We start from the raw sequence: 14,365 nt of genomic DNA on the forward strand, positions 1-14,365 counted from the left end.
GTGGTGACAGTACACCTACTTTGAGACAAGAGCTATATTGATGCTTGCTTGGTTATGCTTTAAAGTCATATCCAACAATTGCGACTTTTTACTGTCAACTGAGTTTATGATTTCTGCTGGTGGTGTGCCTCCGGATTTTTTCAACGCAAAAAATGTAATACACTGGTCTAGACCGCACGGAAAATGGAGAGACATGTCTGAGATAGGGATTGTGGATGGTGGGGAAAAAAAATCCATAAAGGTGCAGTTTTCCTTTAAGAGCTTTCCTCTGGCCATGTACAAAGTGAGTATCAGGCCAACGTAAAATAACTTGAAATCCCCGCGATCATTAAAGCATGAGCACACGTATGAATAATTCAACATGAAAAGTCTTCAAATAGATAAATTGTGGGTATTTCCCCACCCGTGGCGAAGGACTCACCATAGCGTGTATGTGGTGAAAAAGGGGACGTAGAAGGGCTGCTTTTCGGGGTAGTGCTTAAGAGAGACCAGCACGGCGTAGCAGAACCACACGTAGGCCAGCAGCTGCAGGCCCATCAGCCCGTAGCCGGCCGGGCTGTCGTAGGCGTACAGAACCTCGCCTGGATCGAAGAACTGAAGGATGAAAAACATGCATTCATTTAGAGCAACCTTTTTTCAGTGATGTACCCCCTGTGAATTTTTTTTTTTAATTCAAGTACCCCCTAATCAGAGCAAAGCATTTTTGGTTGAAAAAAAGAGATAAAGAAGTAAAATACAGCACTATGTCATCAGTTTCTGATTCATTACATTTCATAACAGTGCAAAATATTGCTCATTTGTAGTGGTCTTTCTTGAACTATTTGGAAAAAAAGATAGGTTTTTATTAGAGATGTCCGATAATATCGGCCTGCCGATATTATCGGCCGATAAATGCGTTAAAATGTAATATCGGAAATGATTGGTATCGGGGTTTTTTTATTATCAGTATCGTTTTTTTTTTGTTTTTTTTATTAAATCAACATAAAAACACACAAGATACACTTACAATTAGTGCACCAACCCTAAAAACTTCCCTCCCCCATTTACACTCATTCACACAAAAGTGTTGTTTCTTTCTGTTATTAATATTGTGGTTCCTACATTATATATCAATATATATCAATACAGTCTGCAAGGGATACAGTCCGTAAGCACACATGATTGTGCGTGCTGCTGCTCCACTAATAGTACTAACCTTTAACACTTCATTTGACTCATTTCCATTAATTACTAGTTTCTATGTAACTGTTTTTATATTGTTTTACTTTCTTTTTTATTCAAGAAAATGTTTTTAATTTATTTATCTTATTTTATTATTATTTTTAAAAAGTACCTTATCTTCACCATACTTGGTTGTCCTAATTAGGCATAATAATGTGTTAATTCCACGACTGCATATATCGGTTGATATCGGTATCGATAAATAAAGAGTGGACAATATCGGAATATCGGATATCGGCATAAAGCCATTTTCGGACATCCCTAGTTTTTATTTATATTCATAAAGGATTTTTGAATTGTTGCTATTTTTAGAATATTTTAAAAAAATCTCACGTACCCCTTGGCATACCTTCAAGTACCCCCATTTGAGAACCACTGATTTAGAGGCTACACTGCAAAAACTGAAATCTAGGTAAGATGAAATATCTCAAATAAGGGTGATATTTGCTTATTTTCTGTCTGATAAGATAATTCTTCTCACTAAGCAGATTTTATGTGAGAGTGTTTTACTTGTTTTAAGGGTTTTGGTCCTAAATGATCTCAGTAAGATATTACAGCTTGTTGCTGAGATTTGATGACCTATATTGAGTAAAACATGCTTGAAACTAGAATATCAAGTGTTGCAAAGCTGTGTCATCAACACTCACAAGTATAAAACTACTTTTTTAAAGTAATGACTTCTTATTTCATGTATGAAAAAAAAAAAATCATGACTGACACTATTGTGTCTCATAATTAAAACGGATGACAGTCAAATGGACTTTGCTGTTTTATTTTCAATGAAACAATAGAAAATAGGTACTCATATAGTAGTACAGTTGGCACAGTACAGCAAACTGACAGTTAATATTTAAACATTTAACATATGACATTTCAAACTATTTTGAACAGAAATAGTTCATGCACTTTCAGGTAAATTCTTCAAAATTACAATAAAAAAAAATTATAAATGTATATATGTGCACTAATTGACTGAAAGAGCACGCACTTGGTGCGATGATGTCATGTTATCCATGGAAAAATGCAATTTTAGACAATATGATTTGCTTGAGCGGCTAGGAGACTTCGAGAGTAACAAGCGCTTGCCTTTCCATTAAGAACTATAAATCAGTTTTTAGTATAAATTTGCTGGTTTCAAGAAATGTAATGCCGAGCGCATATCATTATGTCAAGAAAATGGCACTAGCATTTACTTCATTTAAGAATATTTTTTCAACATATTGAGCAATAAGGTCTCTTTTTTTTTCTACCAAGAAAAGTGCACTTGTTATTAGTGAGAATATACTTATTTTAAGGTATTTTGGGGTTCATTGAGGTTAGCTAATTTAACTTGTATTCGAATTTTCTTGTTCTATTGGCAGATAATTTTGCTTGGTTCAAATAAAATACCCCTTATTTTTGTTTTGTTTTTTCTTGTTTTTGAACACTGACTTTTTGCAGTGCAGGAGGTTTTCAAACTCTCACTTTAAAAATTAGCAGGTTTTCATGAAGTCATGAAGAAAAAACCTCTTTCCTCATGGACATGAAACTAACCTCTGACCTCGCCCCTCGCTAGATGCACCCGCACCGTGTGTTTATTACCTACCACCGCTTCACAACAAAAGCAAGGAGGCTTTGCTACACATTCTAAAACAAAGCTCTCTCTCTTAGCACCCATGCTACGCAAAAGTGCACTTGTTATTAGTGAGAATATACTTATTTTAAGGTATTTTTGGGTTCATTGAGGTTAGCTAATTTGACTTGTTTTGGAAAGTCTTGACAAGCCAAATTTTCTTGTTCTATTGGCAGCAGTGACGTGTAGTCACTAGAGGCAGGTGAGGCGGGGCCTCACCTGCCATCATGGAAAGAAAAAAAATGTAAAAAGAAAAAAAAATTAATTAAATTGTTATATGTATCCAGTGATTATACTATAAAGTTATTTTCCATTTAACTTCACCAGTTTTAGATTATTTTTATTCAAAATCGCTGAATTTTCACATTTGCCGTTCAAATACTGAGAAGAGACGGTGCGGTGAACAGCAGCCAGTTGAGGCACGTCACTCAGTGCCTCAACATGGACGGACTCGGCTAACTGCTGGCCTGCTGTGCAGTGAGACTGTATTGCTATATGAATTATATTATACATTTCCATAGTTTAGTTAGCTGAGGTATATAATGTACAGTGTATTTTGTCAACAACTGTATGTGTGTAACGTATTTCTTGTGCTGAGCGATCATAAAACGGCTGGAAAAGACGCACTGGCTGAGGCTCGCCTCCTGCACCCCCGCCGTAGAATTGTTATATCAACTAAAGCCCACACTTAAACTTTCCACGTGCAAGATTGAATCTATTTAAAAAAATTATTTCATAAGAAGCCAAAAAGTGCAAAAACAATAATGTTCGTGTTGGAGGAGTTGTGAATGACTGCAGGGCCACAACATCAGGTACACCTGCAGTCTGCAGGTGTACCTAATTCACAACTCCTCCAACACGAACATTATTGTTTTTGCACTTTTTGGCTTCTTATTAAATAACTTTTGTAACCTATTTCCTCTTTGTGATGTTAAGTTCCTGTTATGCGCTGTTATACAGTATATGCCTAGAGCTCTTATTTTGAAGGCGCCAAGAGCGGAAGTGATGACACGGAGTGGAGCGGAGGTTTTTAAAAGAAGGTAAATAAAGTGGTCCTCGTGTAAACTGGAGCCTCCGTGTTTGTTATTTTGTAGTTTCATACAGTATAGGCCACATTTATAAACCCTCGGTTACACTTTTTTAAATAGATTCAATCTTGCACGTGGAAAGTTTAAGTGAGGGCTTTAGTTGTGGACTTCATTTATAAGTAAAGGTAAGACCATAATAACGTTTTTTTTTATTAAATGTGCTTTTTTGTGTGCTACAGTTTGTATGTGTAAAGTTAAAGTTAAGTTAAAGTAGCAATGATTGTCACACACACACTAGGTGTAATGAAATTTGTCCTCTGCATTCGACCCATCCCCTTGTTCACCCCCTGGGAGGTGAGGGGAGCAGTGGGCAGCAGCGGCGCCGTGCCCGGGAATCATTTTTGGTGATTTAACCCCCAATTTCAAGCCTTGATGCTGAGTGCCAAGCAGGGAAGAATGCTGGTATGAGCTTTTAAACATAACCCGTTAACTGCTGCCAATCAAATGGTGAATAAGATACTCTTTAGGGTTCATATGTTTGTAAATGTGACTGTGATGAAGTCAGTGCCTCACCAGCCATCAACCTCACCGCACGTCACTGATTGGCAGATAATTTTGCTTGGTTCGAAATAAAATACCCCTAATTTTTGTATTTTTTTTCTTGTTTTTGAACACTGACTTGTACACAGTCTAATCTCAGGTCCAATAACAAAAAATGCATGCTTTACAGTTTAGCTGGGGGTGAGTGACATTGACACTCGGCCTCATCGCCCTCCTTACGCACACATCTAGGTCATGTGCCGGTACCAGATTGCATTTCACAGTCCAGTGGCTGGAGAGCCCTTCTGGATTACCTGCTGCTACATAATGCATGGACCCGACAGCTCGCCTCGTAGCTTTTTTCGCCATCCGACCAACCAATCAAGCGGAGCTTGTTGAGTTGCAAACTGCATTTTGGAGTCTCGGTGCCAATGTAACCCAGTTTGGATTATTTTTAGCGGGGGTTCCCCAGAGTGTGGTGTGCTTTCCTTGCAAAAGGGGGAGAAATGACTATAGGGCTCCTTGGTTATATATGGGCTGAACACTTCCAGAACCGTAATCCCAATGGACCATTAGCGTGTTGTGTGCAGAGGCTGTACTTCACTGTCCCAGTACATGGCACTGGGCTTTATCTACACACACCTGAGCATTATTAATTCATCACCTTATATGCTGAACAGTGGAGTGCTCGCTCCATTTTCACACATACAGCATCATTAATAAGGGTGGAGAACTCTGTATGGCCACGGCTCATATGGTTGGCTGCGTCTATATGTCTAAATGCCAAGAGTTATTAAATGAGCACCAAATAATAGAATTCCATGCATCAGCAGCAGCAACAACAACTGCAGCTGCTCCAGCAAACAGCGTTTTTTTAATTTGGGGATTATCTTCCACTTGAGTCGACAAACCCTTGAGGACTTTGTACTTCAAGTGTGACAATGCAGCAAACATTTTGCAGCTTGTACTGAGTCAATGAATCATGAAGACCTCGTACTTGTTGGACTTGTTTTCAGAGGGAAGGATTAATGAATGTACCATCATTTCCGAACTATAAGACGCTTAACATGCCGCAAATACATTTTAATTTGGACACATCAGACCAATAGAATTGACAATGGACCAATGAAATTGTTCACATTAAACAAATGCATTCACTAGGTGTGTAACGGTACGCAAAAATTTCGGTTCATTCCGTACCTCGGTTTTGAGGTCACAGTTCGGTTCATTTTTGGTACAGTAAGAAAACAACAAAATATACATTTTATGGATATTTATTTACCACATTTGCAAAATCTTCCACCAAAAATATTTTTCTTAGTGGAATATTTGATGTGACGTAATGGGAACCTTGGATAGGTCAATAATTCATAATAACATTGATTTTGATTCAATATTATGTTTTGAGAAAAAAAAACAGCTTTGTTTTATTAGTCAACATTGCAACTTTTTCTAAATTACATTTACATACCTGCCAACTTTTGAAATCAGAAAAACCTAATAAAGTCCTGGTGGGGGGTTCAGGCTTCGCCCCCCGACGCAAAATGATTGATTGCATTCAGACAGGTTAAAATGTTGCTAAAACCATCACTTTTCTATCAGTCACAGTGACTTTTCAAAACAAAAATATTACAGCAAAAATCATATGGGTTGATTGACATGTTTATTCTGTAAGCTAACTTCAATAGTTTGAAATTATTTTGACAGTTAATGCCAGTTATCCTGTCAACCTTTCACAAGACTTCAATTTGTTCATTGAAAGTATAAACACTTTTTACAGTAAACAAATGGTAAAACAGTACTAAACAATTCCATTAAAAAGAAAATTGGTGTCATTATTAACTTTCTGTCCAAGCTTGTATAATCTACTGCCTTGTTCAATTGTAAAAAATATTCTGTGCCTAAAATTCACATTTCTATCACAATTATCATACTGTAAACATGGTAAGCTAACTTCATTAAAATTAATAGTCCTGTCAATAGCATGGAATTACAATTCAAATGTAGTTTTTTTGTAAGCCTTTCAAAAGAATTCAAAATATGAAAAATTCATGAAAATTAATTGAAGCCATCAGACACTTGAAAAGTGGCACATCACATCTCTAATGTAATCATTTGAACTTTTCAACAGAAATAGCACTGCAAAAATATTAAGGACATACTTCTGTATTTTGGTAGTTATGCTGTCAACATTTAACAAGATTTCTTCAACTTGGACTTGAAAGCATAAATAGTATAAACACTTTTAACAGTATAACAGTACTAAACAATTCCAATAGATAACATTGGTGTCATTACCTTTTTGTGGCTAAAATCCGAAAAACGTTGAAAGTTTTCCACTTGTATCGCTAGCAACGGCATTAGACTTGTGTTTTTTTGTCCCAACGTGGTCTTTTACATCGCTAATTCCTCCGTGTCCGATCGAAAAATCTTGTCTGCGCAAGGTGCAATTCGCGTAGTTTTCACCCTTTTTGGAACGGATAATTATTCCCGGATAGGCTTTTGAATATTCTTCACGGAATGACTGCAGTTTTCTTTTCGGTTTAAGACTCGTATGCGATTTTTCTCCGGCTGATTCCATGATCGTTCGCTCGTTTGGAAACAATGGCCTTGTGCTTGGCAGCGGTGCTATAAATAGCCTTGCGGAATGGCTCGATAGGAAGTTACGGGAAGCAGGTCGAATGTCATTGTTGTTACGCGATTTCATGAATAAAACTTTAAAAAAAAAATTTTTTTTTTTAATTAATGAAAAACCGTATTTTTTATCACTGCAACCGTAACCCGGAATAGGTTGATGAAAACCGTACTAATTACGGGAAAACCGGAGTAGTTGGCAGGTATGCATTTAACCTTTAAGCTTTTTTATTTCACTTTTGTTATGTTTTTGTTTATTTATGTGCCGTGGGCCTTTAAAACATTAGCTGTGGGCCGCAAATAATAATTTCGCCACACCTAGTGTGTGTGTGACAATCATTGGTACTTTAACTTTTTTAACTTTAACAAATGGCCTCCGGGGCACACTTTTGACACCCCTGCTATAGATAATAAAAAATTAAATGTGATAAATCTATGGATAAAAAGCTGAGCCTGGCGACGCATGCGCGTTTATCATAATTCTCTCTCTCTCTCTCTGTCTCTGCCCCTCCCTCACCAATGCTGCTGTTTGTTTTGTTTTTAACCCCTTCTTAACCCTGAACGTACATTGAAAATACACGCAACCCTAACTCAAAATGCCGGACATTTGAGGTATTTAAGAAACTCCGCAAAAGAGGACATGTCCGGTGAAAAGAGGACGTATGGTCAGTCTATCGTAGCCAGGTGGTTGCTAGCATGCCGTGTGTTGTGCCTCGGTGTGCATTGTTTACACAACGTGCGTTACGCTACTTATATGTCCGTGTGGAAACTCGTTCGGTACACCTCCGAACCGAACCGAAACCCCCCGTACCGAAACGGTTCAATACAAATACACGTACCGTTACACCCCTAGCATTCACACAATCATCCAGTCAGCCCTTTGGTGCATTATACACTCACCCTCATTATGACGACCAAATGCACACCACACAGCTCCAAAGCCGAAGACGATTGACCCGGCAAACGAAAAACTATGGCAGTCGCTGCAAGGAGCGGAAAGCCACCATTGTAAAAGGACTACTACCTTGAATATAAGCTGACCCCTCTTTTTCGAGACTTGTTCTGAGTTTTTCAATTTATTTATTTGTTCAAAGGCAGATATTATTATGATAAATAAAAGTCTGAGGTCCCACATTAGTGTATTGGAAGTAAGTTGTCCTGATGCCGGGATTTAGAAAAGTGTTTTTATTAAGTATGCATCTCTAAACTTTACCATGCCAACAAAGAAAGAAGAAGTGGCTCAAAAGTACAGTTATCCTCCACTTTTAAAAAGGCGCTAGCTTGATGCTAATTTACATTGGATATGCCATAACCATGCTACCAATTAGCGTTAGCACTTTTACACGGCGATTTCAACACCCCCAAAAATGGTAATGACATTTACAACTAAGATGAACGTTATTATCAAAGAGCTGGAGTGTAATAAATGCAATACTTACAGTATAAACACCTTTTAAGGCGCAACAAAATACTAGATTCAACTTATTGACAAAGACTAGGCAACACATCGTAGTCTGCCATCAAACGTTTTGGAATTGCATGCAAAGTCTACTGTATAGAGATGTCCGATAATGTCTTTTTTGCCGATTACCGATTTCGATATCAACCGATACGGATACATACAGTCGTGGAATTAACACATTATTAAGCCTAATTTTGTTGTGATGCCCCGCTGGATGCATTAAACAATGTAACAAGCTTTTCCAAAATAAATCAACTCAAGTCATGGAAAAAAAAGCCAACATGGCACTGCCATATTTATTATTGAAGTCACAAAGCGCATTATTATTTTTTTTTTTACATGCCTCAAAACAGCAGCTTGGAATTTGGGACATGCTCTCATGAGGAGGTTGAGGTGGGCGGGGTAGAGGTGGTGGTGGGGCGGGGGGGGTAGGGGGTAGCAGGGGTGTATATTGTAGCGCCCCGGAAGAGTTAGTGCTGCAAGGGGTTCTGGAAATTTGTTCTGTTGTGTTACGGTGCGGATGTTCTCCCGAAATGTGTTTGTCATTCTTGTTTGGTGTGGGTTCGCAGTGTGGCGCATATTTGTAACAGTGTTAAAGTTGTTTATACAGCCACCCTCAGTGTGACCTGTATGGCTGTTGACCAAGTATGTGTGCATTCACTTGTGTGTGTGTGTGAAAAGCCATAGATATGTGATTGGGCCGGCACGCAAAGGCAGTGCCTTTAAGGTTTATTCTCCCTACGTCCGTGTACACAAGGGCGCTTTAAAAAGTCATACATTTCACTTTTTGAAACCGATACCGATAATATCCGATATTACATTTTAAAGCATTTATCGGCCGATAATATTGTCAGTCCGATATTATCGGACATCCCTACTACTGTACAATAATTGCAAATAAAATTCAAAAGAGTAAGAAAACAACTGGACAGCATAATTACAGTTCGCTACTAAATAAATGTAATTTAGATTTTGTATTAAACAATTAAGATTTATTAACACACAAACACAACAATTGGTAATGTTGACTACTGGTATCAATTTCCAGGTACTGGGAATTGGTACTGAATTGGTACACAATGCTAAGGGACATTTCAATGAATGGTAGATGAAGCATGCTGTTTGTGTACCTCTGCTTCGTAGATAAAGAGGATGACGTAGGTGATGGTGTAAACGGTCATGTAGATGCTCAGCTTCACTGAGCCACTGTGACTGATCCTTGCCCTGACACACACAGAAGGGGTCAAAGTTTAGCCATCAGTTAGGCCGCAATAAAGACAAAGCGGAGACATTTGGAGTTGCACGTGTTTCGGGAGAAGAAGGAGATTTATAGTCAGACAAGAGCAGTTATTTACGCCACACAACATGACTCACGTTTGAATTGAATGAATAAAAAAAGCACCACCATTGGAGTTCTGTTTCCTTAAAGAGTCTAAAGACCAAAGGCTGTACACTGCAGCAGGGGTCGCCAACCAGTCAGAGAAAAAAAAATAAATAAATAATATGACAGTGACACCCCCACCCGGACAGTGACCAACAGCCATGCATTTGAACACCTGCTAACCCTTCAGCCTCACATCCCACTGCTCTCCAGACCGCAAAAATTGGGAAAACAGTAAGAAGCACAATGAGAAAAGCCAAAATGTCAGCCAATAATAACATCACAAAGTTTGTCTTTAAAAAATAAATAAATAAACAAAACCCAAAACCAGTGAAGTTGGCATGTTGTGTAAATCGTAAATAAAAACAGAATCCAAATATTTGCAAATCTTATTAAACTTATATTCAATTGAATACACTGCAAAGACAAGATACTTAATGTTCTAACAAGTGCAAGTTCAAACTCTACTATGCGAAGCCAAAGCCATTTATCAACAACACCCGAGCCCGAGCTCATCTAAGATGGACTGATGCAAAGTGGAAAAGTGTTCTGTGGTCTGACCAGTCCACTTTTCAAATTGTTTTTGGAAACTATGGACGTCGTGTCCTCCGGACCAAAAAGGTAAAGAACCATCCTGACTGTTAAGGCGCAAAATTGAAAAGCTAGCATCTGTGATGGTATGGGGGTGTATTAGTGCCCAAGACATGGGTAACTTACACATCTGTGAAGGTGTCATTAATGCTGAAAGGTACATACAGGTTTTGGAGCAACATATGTTGCCATCCAAGCAACGTTATCATGGACGCCCCTGCTTATTTCAGCAAGACAATGCCAAGCAACGTGTTACATCAGCGTGGCTTCATAGTAAAAGAGTGCGGGTACTAGACTGGCCTGCCTGTAGTCCAGACCTGTCTCCCATTGAAAATGTGTGGCGCATTATGAAGCCTAAAATACCACAACGGAGACCCCCGGACTGTTGAACAACTTAAGCTGTACATCAAGCAAGAATGGGAAAGAATTCCACCTGAAAAGCTTCAAAAATGTGTCTCCTCAGTTCCCAAACGTTTACTGAGTGTTGTTAAAAGGAAAGGCCATGTAACACAGTGGTAAAAATGCCCCTTGCAATGTGTTGCTGCCATTAAATTATAAGTTAATGATTATTTGCACACAAAAAAAACTTTCTCAATTCGAACATTAAATATCTTGTCTTTGCAGTCTATTCAATTGAATATAAGTTGACAAGGATTAGCAAATCATTGTATTCTGTTTTTATTTACGAATTACACAATGTGCCAAGTTAACTGGTTTTGTATGTTACATACATATATATATATGTCAATAGTTGACACAGAGGTAGAGCTTGCTTTGTTTTGTGGCTGAGGCCAGAGATCTTGGGCTCGAAAAGGTTGGTGACCACTGCATTACAACGTTACTTGATATTACCTGGTGACAGAAAAGGTTGGTGACCACTGCATTACAACATGACTTGATATTACCTGGTGACAGTGAAGCCTTTGCCCAACAGTATGAGCATAAGAAGGAACACCAGGAAACTGATGGAGAAGAGTAATTTCCCTGGAGGAACAGAGAAAGAAAGAGTGAGACGACATGAGGGTAATTAGACTGGATAATAATAATTCAGGCCACTGCTCACACTCATACATGATCTGTCATACATATGGACGAAAAAAACTATTGGGACAGCCTGCCATGACACCTACAGGAAGTGAAAATGGAAGAAAGTGTGAAGTTGTCGGCAATAATCTTTTGGGAAGACTTAACAAGATTCATGAGGGGTGTCTGTGGGGATTTGTGTCGTTTCATCCAGAACATGTCCATACAAACAAAGGATTTCAACCTTGTGTCATGCATAAAGCATTTTTTAGTCGTTTAGGGGACTGTTGCCTTAAAACCGGGGTCGGCAACCCAAAATGTTGAAAGAGCCATATTGGACCAAAAATACAAAAACAAATCTGTCTGGAGCCGCAACAAATTAAAAGCCATATTACATACAGATAGTGTGTCATGAGATATAAATCGAATTAATATGACTTAAAGGAAACTAAATGAGCTCAAATATAGCTACAAATGAGGCATAATGATGCAATATGTACATATAGCTAGCCTAAATAGCATGTTAGCATCGATTAGCTCGCAGTCATGCAGTGACCAAATATGTCTGATTAGCACTCCACACAAGTCAATAACATCAACAAAACTCACCTTTGTGGATTCATGCACAACGATAAAAGTTTGGTGGACAAAATGAGACAGAAAAAGAAGTGGCATAAAACACGTTCGAGAAAGTCGCAGAAAGTTATACATGTAAACAAACTAAGGTGAGTTCAAGGACTGCCAAAATTAGTAGGACAAAACGGCACTCGCCAAATACTTGCATCAGTGAAGCATGTTTAATATAAACAGTGTGATTTATAACAATTAGGGAGGTTTGTGTCATGTTTGTCCTCCTACAGAAACCATATTAAAACAAAAAATTTTTTTTTTTCCCCTCATCTTTTTCCATTTTTCATACATTTTTGAAAAAGCTCCAGAGAGCCACTAGGGCGGCGCTAAAGAGCCGCATGCGGCTCTAGAGCCGCGGGTTGCCGACCAGAGGTGGGTAGTAACGCGCTACATTTACTCCGTTACATCTACTTGAGTAACTTTTGGGATAAATTGTACTTCTAAGAGTAGTTTTAATGCAACATACTTTTACTTTTACTTAAGTATATTTATAGAGAAGGAACGCTACTTTTACTCCGCTACTTTTATCTACATTCAGCTCGCTACTCGCTACTAATTTTTATCCATCTGTTAATGCACGCTTTGTTTGTTTTGGTCTGTCAGACAGACCTTCAAAGTGCCTGCCTTACTGGTGACGTTTCACTTCGTTCCACCAATCAGATGCAGTCACTGGTGACGTTGGACCAATCAAACAGAGCCAGGCGGTCACATGACCTGACTTAAACAAGTTGAAAATCTTATTGGGGTGTTACCATTTAGTGGTCAATTGTACGGAATATGTACTGTACTGTGCAATCTACTAATAAAAGTTCCAATCAATCAATCAAAAGTGTGAAGGAAAAAAGATACTTTTTTATTTCAACCGTACATCCTGTCAAAAGCCTAAAGACTGACCGCACATGAGGACGTTCCTGTCTTCACAATAAAAGTACCGCTCCATCGCGCCTGCGCTTTCAAAACAAGAGTCTCCGAAAGCCAGCGCAAACAAGCTAGCAAGCTACGGAGTTTGCCGCCAATATATTTCTTGTAAAGTGTATAAAAACGAATATGGAAGCTGGACAAATAAGATGCCAAAAACCAACCACTTTCATGTGGTATTAGACAGAAAGGAGGAACTTTTCTTCTCCTCCATTTGAAAACGTGGACGTTATCATCACTACTGTCTGATTACAATCAATGCAAGTCATCAGAATCAGGTAATACACCAACTTATATTCTTGTCTTCATGAAAGAAAGGAATCTATATGTTAAACATGCATGTATATTCATTAAAACACCTTTAACATGTAAACAAAAACAGCAAAATAAATACATATAAATGATATACTGTATATATCAATGTATATGTATCTATGTATATATATATATATATATATATATATATATATATATATATATATATATATATATATATATATATATATATACGATATGAGTGTGTATGTTACTCATCAGTTACTCAGTACTTGAGTAGTTTTTTCACAACATACTTTTTACTTTTACTCAAGTAAATATTTGGGTGACTACTCCTTACTTTTACTTAAGTAATAAATCTCTAAAGTAACAGTACTCTTACTTGAGTACAATTTCTGGCTACTCTACACACCTCTGTTGCCGACCCCTGCCTTAAAACAATGAGCTGCCTAACATTTAAAACATCTAACAATGTAAATGATGGAAATATGCACTGAATATTTCACAATGACTAGCAATGCTATTTTTCAGCCATTTCATGGAGAGATTTACATTGAAGTGGGGAATACAGAAAACTGCATTTTAACATAATAATAATAATAATACTGTTTTCTATACAGTATTCATTGTTTAAAATACAGTGAAACCTTCAAAATTCAACCATCATTTTGTGTAAAAAGTATGCCTTCTTGTCACCTTTAAACAATATCACAATACTGCACTGCAAAAAGTCAGTGTTCAAAAACAAGAAAGAACAATACAAAAATGAGGGGTATTTTACTTGAACTAAGCAAAATGATCTGCCAATAGAACAAGAACATTTGGCTTGTCAAGACTTTCCAAAACAAGTCAAATTAGCTAACCTCAATGAACCCAAAAATACTTTAAAATAAGTATATTCTCACTAATAACAAGTGCACTTTTCTTGATAGAAATTTTTTTATAGACCTTTTTGCTCAATATGTTGAAAAATATTCTTAAATGAAGTAAATGCTAGTGCCATTATCTTGACATAATGATATGCGCTCGGCATCAGGATTTTTTTTTTC

The 14,365-nt window shown here is 37.7% G+C and overlaps 1 protein-coding gene across 3 annotated transcripts in view; it reads right to left on the bottom strand.

The window, feature by feature from the left end:
• The window catches only part of tmem145 (transmembrane protein 145), a 122,802-nt gene that overhangs the window by 12,645 nt on the left and 95,792 nt on the right, over window positions 1–14,365 (bottom strand). For all 3 annotated transcript variants that reach the window (XM_061947160.1, XM_061947152.1, XM_061947145.1), the window contains 3 exons: window positions 11,375–11,453; window positions 9,628–9,721; window positions 422–594 (listed from right to left, as the gene is read on the bottom strand). In XM_061947160.1, coding sequence (XP_061803144.1) covers window positions 422–594; window positions 9,628–9,721; window positions 11,375–11,453 — 346 coding nt within the window. The remainder of the gene's footprint in view (window positions 1–421; window positions 595–9,627; window positions 9,722–11,374; window positions 11,454–14,365) is intronic.

The sequence above is a fragment of the Nerophis lumbriciformis genome, linkage group LG04 (genome assembly GCF_033978685.3).
Source record: "Nerophis lumbriciformis linkage group LG04, RoL_Nlum_v2.1, whole genome shotgun sequence".
NCBI lineage: Eukaryota > Metazoa > Chordata > Actinopteri > Syngnathiformes > Syngnathidae > Nerophis > Nerophis lumbriciformis.